At 32.8% G+C, this 8,773-nt stretch overlaps 1 protein-coding gene across 1 annotated transcript in view; it reads left to right on the plus strand.

The window, feature by feature from the left end:
* EPHA6 (EPH receptor A6) overlaps window positions 1-8,773 on the plus strand; it is a 1,195,443-nt gene that overhangs the window by 542,817 nt on the left and 643,853 nt on the right. Inside the window, exon 7 of the mRNA XM_012652800.1 lies at window positions 285-620. Within this exon, the coding sequence (XP_012508254.1) occupies window positions 285-620 (336 nt within the window). The remainder of the gene's footprint in view (window positions 1-284; window positions 621-8,773) is intronic.

The raw sequence follows: 8,773 nt of genomic DNA on the forward strand, positions 1-8,773 counted from the left end.
CATAACTACAATATCTTTTGGAGATGTACTTATTTTTGATATTAAATATTAGAATTCATATACCAAAAAGTTAGAATATATTAATAGATCATCCATACCCCTAAAGACTCCTTCCTTACTAGACTTAATCAGATATTTTTAACCATATGTTTTTTATAGTTCCCATTAGAAAAAAAGATCAAACTAATATAAAAGACCAACAAGTATTTTTTGATGAAGTTTGCGAATTAGTGTAATTCATTGTCCTATACATGTACCTTTGTTTTTTAATTGCTTTTCTCTAGGGCCACCTTCAGCTCCTAGGAATGTGGTTTTTAACATCAATGAAACAGCCCTTATATTGGAATGGAGCCCACCAAGTGACACAGGAGGGAGAAAAGATCTCACATACAGTGTAATCTGTAAGAAATGTGGCTTAGACACCAGCCAGTGTGAGGACTGTGGTGGAGGACTCCGCTTCATCCCAAGACATACTGGCCTGATCAACAATTCCGTGATAGTGCTTGACTTTGTGTCTCACGTGAATTACACCTTTGAAATAGAAGCCATGAATGGAGTTTCTGAGTTGAGTTTTTCTCCCAAGCCATTCACAGCTATCACAGTGACCACGGATCAAGATGGTAAGTTTCACTGCTATTCTGTCAACATAGCCTCATAATTCCTTTTGATACATAATATTCGCAATGGACCTATATTGACCAGAAGTGCAATGCAATCGTATGCCATACACTAAAGAGATAATTTTCTGGTGGTAGTTCTTGTTCTTTCCCTAGATGCAGAAAGATATTTTTGATATTACTTTTTAGCAGTATGGTTAATAAGATGAATTGCTTCCTTCTAACATGTATGTATTTGTTCTTGACATAATCATATACCAATATATCTTAATAAGTAAATCCATACTACTTACAAATGGAAATCAGAAACCAGTAACATTTTGCCTAATGAATTGAATTTCAATTGTTCCACTTATGCTCCCATCCTTTTCCATGGCAAGTAAAGCCAATAGTAAGAATTTATTTCAATTATAATTCATGTCTATCTTGTACAAGCATTCTAGCCACCATATTTAACCATGATACACTCCAAAAAGAAATAGTCAAAAAAATCTAGGAATGTGTTCAAATGCTATTGTCTATGTGTAGTTTGTGAAAAGTAGTTAAACTGCCTATAAAAATCTGATGATTTCGTTTAAATGTTCTCTTTATAACACTAAAGATTTTTATTACAATATAGTCAGGCACGAACACGCCTATGATTTTTACAAGTATATTCTCTCTTTAATTCCCCCATAATATAATTATACTGCAGAGCATGAAATGGGAAAAGCTTCAGAGATTTAAAAAACTCCTTTAGAGGCATTCATAAATTATATGGGTACACAAGTGATTGCCTTATAGCAGGAAGTATTGTAAATGAACACTTATATATGAGGCAAATTTATAGAGATAAAACTATTTTTATATATTGCATTAGTTTGCTAGGGCAGCCATAACAAATACAACAGACCATGTGGCTTAAGCAACAGACATTTATTTTCTCATAGTTCTACCAGCTAAAAATGCAAGATCAAATTGTTGACAGGGTTTATTTAATTCTGAGACCTGTCTCCTTGGCTTGGAGATGTGCATTTTATCCCATGTCATCACATGATCTTTCCCTTTGTGCCTCATCTCCTAATCTCTTCTTCTTATAAGAATGTTTATCATATTGGATTAAGGGCCCACTCATATGACCTCATTTTACCTTAATTATTCTTTAAAGACCTATCTGAATACAGTCACATTCTGAAGTACTGAGGGTTATGACTTCAATATATAAATTTGCCAGAACACAATTCAGCCCATAACATACCCTAAAACAGCATATGGTGATATTTAAAATACAATATGTTGAATGTGCTGGAATACTACTCAGCAATAAAAAGGATCAAACCGTTGAAACACACAACTTAAATGGATCTCAAAGGTGCTATACTGAGTGAAAAAAATCGATCTCAAAAGGTTGCATGCAATATAATTCCACTCATGTAATATTCTTGATTTAACGTAATTTTCAATATGGAGAAATGATTAGCGGTCACCAGTGGTAAGGGATTGGGGGAAGTACAAGTTGGCTACGAAGGAGTAAAAGGAGAAATCGTTGTAGTGGTGTTAGCATATATTTTATTGTGGTGGTAGTTATAGGGAGCTATGTTATAAATTGGATAGAGCTTTGTGCATGTGCGCACCCATACACATATATATGCAAGCACTGTGGATTGGACCAAGGTCAATTTCCTGGTTTTCTTGTTGAAGTATAGTTATACAAATAGTTGACATTGTAGGAGGCTGGGTAAAGGATGTACAGAACCTCCTTGTATATTTTTTTTTGAAAATTTCCATGAACCTATAATTATTTCAAAATGGAAATTTAAAAAACATTAAGCCTATGAAATGTGCAGGAAGAAAACTTTAATATTCTAAAATATATATGAAATGGATATATTTTATTCAAAATGTTATACATAAATTTACTTTGCTAATAATCTTCAGAAATGCCTCTAATAAATAAAGAAAAGCCACATAGTATTGTATAATTACAATCTTTGTATTGACTATGTGATTTTCCCCTTCACTCAGCAAATAGCTCCACACCATAGAATTTGTTTTATGTTTGTTTAAAATGGAATTCCCATTTCCTCTTTTTTCTTTCCCTATTTCCTTTAGTATCAACAAAATCTTGTCAAATGTATCTTCAACATAAAGCAGATTAGGGACTCTGTTCCTCTCTGCTTCAGCAGATTATTTCTAAGTCTTTTATTGCTACCACCGGATCAAAAAATACAACCCAGTACAACTATTATTAATTATAGGACAAAAGTAACTTAATTTGGGGAAAAATATATCACCTTAAATAAAATATATATAAATGTTTACATAATTTCATATATGCAGCAGTCTTTCATTTTATAATTATAAAGATAGTACATTTAGTCTGTCTACTTATCAGAAAGACAGAATATAAGTTATTTTTACTTTTAAAATGAGGTTAATACATTAAAAGCATTTTTCTATATGGGGAATAAAAGATATATTAAATGCAAAAGAAGATATAATATCCATATATTGATACTATACATTTGGAAGTATAGTATCAGTAAGCAATCCTCTCCAATAAATTTAACTTTGTTGAATATTAAGAAATTGTAAATTTAATTTGACTTTGTTTTAGATATAAATAATAACAAAGAACCAAAATATATTTGGAAGTACATAAAGGTCCTAAACTATTATGACATACATACTTAATAAAATATTATGATCAACCTTACATATAACCAATGACTTTCATGTCATAATTTTGAGAGATACTGAAACGGCCCTCTCTCCTTGTGCATGAAATTCTAAAGTTAGAGAATCACATTTGTGAAAATGCAATTATTCCAGGCAAGGGTAACATTATAAATAATTCAATCTGTGGATGTATCAGTTATTTTTTCATATCTGAAGGAGTCAGAATCTGGTGTTGAATTGAAAAGGAATTTATGGAAACTGGATATTCCAGAACCAGATTTCAAGTAACACCATTTTGTGCCGGCTTTAAATAAGATAATTTCATTGCAACAAAATAGAGGAAGGGATTTCCCATCACTCCAGTTGAAGTATCTTTGGGGATTCTTTTTCAAGTGACTTAGGAGGAATATTTCAAAGTTATCTGATAACACAATTTCATTGGATTAAGTGATCCCGTTAAAATGGTTTGTCTTCTTATCTATAGGTTATGTATCATTGTTTATATACTAAAATGGAAGAGTGATGTGTTATTTATAAACTTTCAATTTATTCAACATATATTTTAGTGTATTCCTGGGGTACCATAGTGAGTGAGCTCTTATGAACCTTAAAGTCTGGTGGGGAGGCAGAAAATAAACAACTAATTTCACAAATATGTAATTGGTACTGTTGTCAGACTTTCCAAGGAGAAGCCAAGGATGCTCTGACAACATATATTCTCCAAATCTAGAAGATAAGGGGGTTTCTTCCTGAGGAAGCAACATTTAAATTTTGTTCTGAGGGATGAGTAGAATGTGATTTGGCAAAATGAGGCTGGGATAAAGGAAAGAATTTTGAGCAGAAGGAAGGAAGCAAAGGTTGAGCAATTGAGGGATTAGGGGCTGATGGATATGTAAGATGGTATATGGCAGAAGTACAGCAGGATTTGGGAAAGAAACTGAAAAGTTCATCTAAATTTTGGAAAAATGAGGGGTGTCTGCAAACAGCTGAAACAAATTGGGGAAATCAGCCACTTGTCAGAAGATTCTGGTACCTTACCAGGAACACAAATAGGGAAAAGAAAGTCAGCAGAATAATAACTTTGCTCATGAGTTCATAGTTATGAGTATGGAAAAATTATTAGAGACCAAAAATATAAACAGTTGTATTAAGTTTTTACTATTCTATGTACGCATAGTGTGGAACATGAAGATAGGAAGTTTTGCATTGGTTTAGCTTTTTTTTCATGTAGTCAACTATATATATTTTTTTCACATATTTAAGAAATATTGGCCGGGCACAGTGGCTCACACCTGTCATCCTAGCCATCTGGGAGGCCAAGGTAGGAGCATAGTTTGAGCTCAGGAGTTCAAGACCAGCCTGAGCAAGAGTGAAACCCCATCTCTACTAAAAATAGAAAAATTAGCCAGGCATGGTGGTACATGCCTGTAGTCCCAGCTCCTCGGGAGGCTGAGGCAGAAGGATCGCTTCAGCCCAGGAGTTTAAGGTTGCTGTGAGCTAGGCTGATGCCATGGCACTCACCTGGGTAACAGAGGGAGATTCTGGCTTAAAAACAAAGCAAAACAAACCAACAAAAAAGAAAGGGTAAGGAAACCACATTAAACAACCCTGACTTAATTGTTTGCTCCTTGTTTACAAATAACAAATGTAAAAAAATTTTCCCAAATCACTTAGAACCACTTAGATGTAGTTAGGGAGAAACATTCCTTGATTATTCTGATCCTAGTTGATAAATAAGATTGTAGAGTTAAGACTATGACTCTCATAATTAGGAATCTTTGCAATAAATCTTAATTAACTGACTTTTATAATTCCTAAGAGCTGTATTTGCAACCTTCTGTTTTCATAGTTTATTTAAATGGTATTCAAAGGTGTTTCATTTAGAGAGCAAACAAGAAAGCAACACTTAGAAAATATTTGATTTTAATCTTCAGTGCATTATAGGAAAACTAAGGTGCATAGTTCAGTAAAAAGTAATTATTTAGGTCTTAGACAGGAAAGGAAAATGTTAATCATGGATAGTCAACCTGAAACAAATTGTGTTTGTAGATATCCTGACATGCCTAAAAACCTTTAGGGACCATGTTCAAAGTGAAAGACATACTAAATTACAAACCAATTCTGCTGATATTTGCTAAAGGGTCTTTAAAGCAATTGTTGTCAGAAGTGAGCTGTCCGATTCATTGGCTTCTTAAAATATAGATTTAACACCCCAATCTCTGCCCTTCAGTGACTATTCTGTATAGATCTGCCTTAGGCTCACATTTTGATTGCAGATTTAAAGTATTTGCTCGGGCAGCAATAATTAATTAAAGCAACATTGAAAATATATTTAAATCAACAAAAGTCACTATATATTTCTAAACTTGAGATGTCTATTTGATTTACATTCATGGTATTGTGGAAATACAGTCTATTTCAAATGCCAACTTTTTGCATGCTGCTGGAGTAGGTAATTATTAACTGTAAACATGTCTCTATATCTGCATTTTAATGTATTTTATCCAATGTATTTCCATTTTTTTTATTTCAGAATATTACGGGGTACAAATGGTTATATGGTTTTGATTATATGGATTGCTTTTACACTGCTTGAGTCAAAGTTATAAGTGTGCTCATCACCTAGATAATGTACATTGTACTCATTAGGTATGATTTCACACATTCCGTCCTCCTCCCTCCCATCTGCTTGATTTCTGTTGAGTTTTACTTCTATCTGTGCACATGAGTGTTAATCGGTTATTTCCAGTTTAATAGTGAGTACATGTAATGTCTGTTTTTCCATTCTTCCGATACTCAGGAGAATGGTCTCCAGTTCATCCAGATTGTCACAAAATGTATTAATTCATTTTTTATGTCCGAGTAGTACTCCAAATCTCTGTGCACAGAAACTCAAAAACACTGAGGAAATGAACAAATTCCTGGAAACACACAACCTCCCAAGGCTCAATCAGGAAGCAATAGAACTCCTAAACCAGACCAATAATGAGCAATGAAATTGAAACAGCAATGAAATTGAAGCAGCAATGAAAAATCTTCCAACAAAACAAGTCCCAGACCAGATGGTTTCACAGCTGAATTTTATCAGACCTACAAAGAAGAATTGGCATTCATACTGCAGAAATTATTTCATATTATCAAGGAGGAAGAAATCCTCCCCAACTCCTTCTATGAAGCCAGTATCACCTTGATACCAAAGCCAGGCAAGAACACACCCAAGAAAGAAAACTATAGACCCAGTATCCTTTATGAATATAGGTGCAAAAATTCTCAATAAAATTCTAGCAAACCAAATTCAGCAGCACATCAAAAATATAATGCACCACGACCCAAGTGGGCTTCATTCCAGGGATGCAAGGATGGTTCAACATATGTAAATCCATAAATGTGATTCACTACATAAACAAAAATGTTGACAGCAAATATTTCTTCTAAAACTTGGGCAACTCTATTCGAAGTTTAAAAAATCAGCATAAAAGTTTTAAATGCTTACTAAAAATATACCAAATACAAGCCAGGGGCATAATGTTCTGTTTTTAAAAACAGACAATAACTATGTTTTAAATAAGAGAGATGCTGTACTATTTGTATTTTTCATATTTCTTGCACATAAGCAAATTGCATAGTCAAGAGGTACAGATACCTCATATTAAAGTATAAAATTTTCCTTTCTCCCCTGAATAGCACACTGAATATTTTATTTATGGAAGATAATTGAGATGTCAATCTACTAATCATTACTAAATAACTTTATAGTCTAGCCAAATATTAAATTATGGAATCTGGATGATCGTAAACTTTTTTTTTTTTTTTTTTACTTCTGAGGAACCTCAAATTACTTCCAAGTCTAGTGTCTTTTTGTGGCATACATTTTTGAGTAATTGAATGGTATAAAAAAGGGCCTTAGACCTTAGAAATTATTTCCCTGAGAGTTGGTCAGTGACTTGGCTCCCAGTCAGTAGGTATAAAATATAAAACTTGAACAACTTTTCCCAGAAGGTGATGTATAATACTACCATGTTACTATCTTAGTGGACCATAATCATATATTTTTTAATAATTTGCCTTCCCAACAAATATGTAAGCTTCTTGAGGGCAAAGATGATGTGTTATTTAAGAATATCCTCCACTTACATTACCTGTAACAATAAATTGCTGTTGACTGCAGTAATAGAAACTGGAGATGTTATGAGTCAATCTTTCATTTACTCATTTAATTTATTCAAAAATATTTGTTGAATATTTACTATTTACCAGGAACTCTTCTATATGCTAAAGATACAGCAAAAAAAGAGATAAACCATCAACTAATTAACAATTCCCTGCTTTCATAGACATGATGTTTTAGTGTCAAGGAGTAATATGTCCATGAAGAAGAACTAAGTAGAATGAATAGGGATTTGAAAGCAACTGGAGGAATTTTTATGCAAGGAAACCAAAACACCTTTCTCAATAACATAACACTTTAGGAGATCATGAATTGAAGAGAAAATCCTGTGAATATATAAAAGAAGAATATTCCAGGCATAAAAAGGGAAAAACCTTAAATTCAAGAAGGAATATGTCTAGAAAGTAACAAGAAATGATTACATATGTATTCTTTAACATATACTAAATTTCATGGTGACTAAATCTTCTGATGCTATACCTACAGCATTTCAACAAAAGGTTTTAGTCAACACTGAACCATCCTTTAATAGCAATTATGTTTTTTTCTCCATGGTCATACATTGCTAGAGAAATGTGTTCAATCCTAAACTTGATTTTAAGCCATTGGCTTTATAGTGATCAGCTGTTTACTCGGAGGAATGCTCATCTGCACCTTTTGCAGAAAAGACGACTATATATTTTCTTTAGTATAAAATGATAAGTCCTTGCTGCTATTTTGGTGCCTCTACTGCTACATTAACAATTTTAATGCAATTTGTCTATACAAATTGAAAAAATAGTAGCAGAGGTTATTTATATAATACTTTCAATCCCGTAAAAATAAACCAGGTTAGCAGATTTCCAACTGAATTGAAGGTAGTGTGTATGATCTATCATACTCTGTATAATCTAAAACTATTCCATGATATAAGGCTCTACTTTATGGTTAGACAAATGCCTAACTACTATTTAGCCCATTTTTGATACAGTTCTTTGTTTTGAAAATGGAGCCAATTTTATTTCATTAAACTCTGCCTACAAAATAAATTGACTGATTTGAATAACTGATTCATCTGTGGTTACTATTAAACATTGGGTTTTTATTTTTTAATTATTTTCTAAAAGCCTCTTTTACTTTGGAGTAAATATTTACAAGTATTGAAAACACATTAATGTGTAAGAATGAAACAAATGTTTTCAAGGTTGACAGATTATTCTGATCATGAAGAATGTAATATTCCTTTCCTGGCTTTGGTATCAAGGTGATATTGGCTTCGTAGAATGAGTTAGGAAGGATGCCATCTTTCTCAATATTGTGGAATAATTTCTGGAGTATAGGTGTGAGTTCA

The sequence above is a fragment of the Propithecus coquereli genome, unplaced genomic scaffold (genome assembly GCF_000956105.1).
Source record: "Propithecus coquereli isolate 6110/MARCELLA unplaced genomic scaffold, Pcoq_1.0 Scaffold40, whole genome shotgun sequence".
In the NCBI taxonomy this organism is placed as follows: domain Eukaryota; kingdom Metazoa; phylum Chordata; class Mammalia; order Primates; family Indriidae; genus Propithecus; species Propithecus coquereli.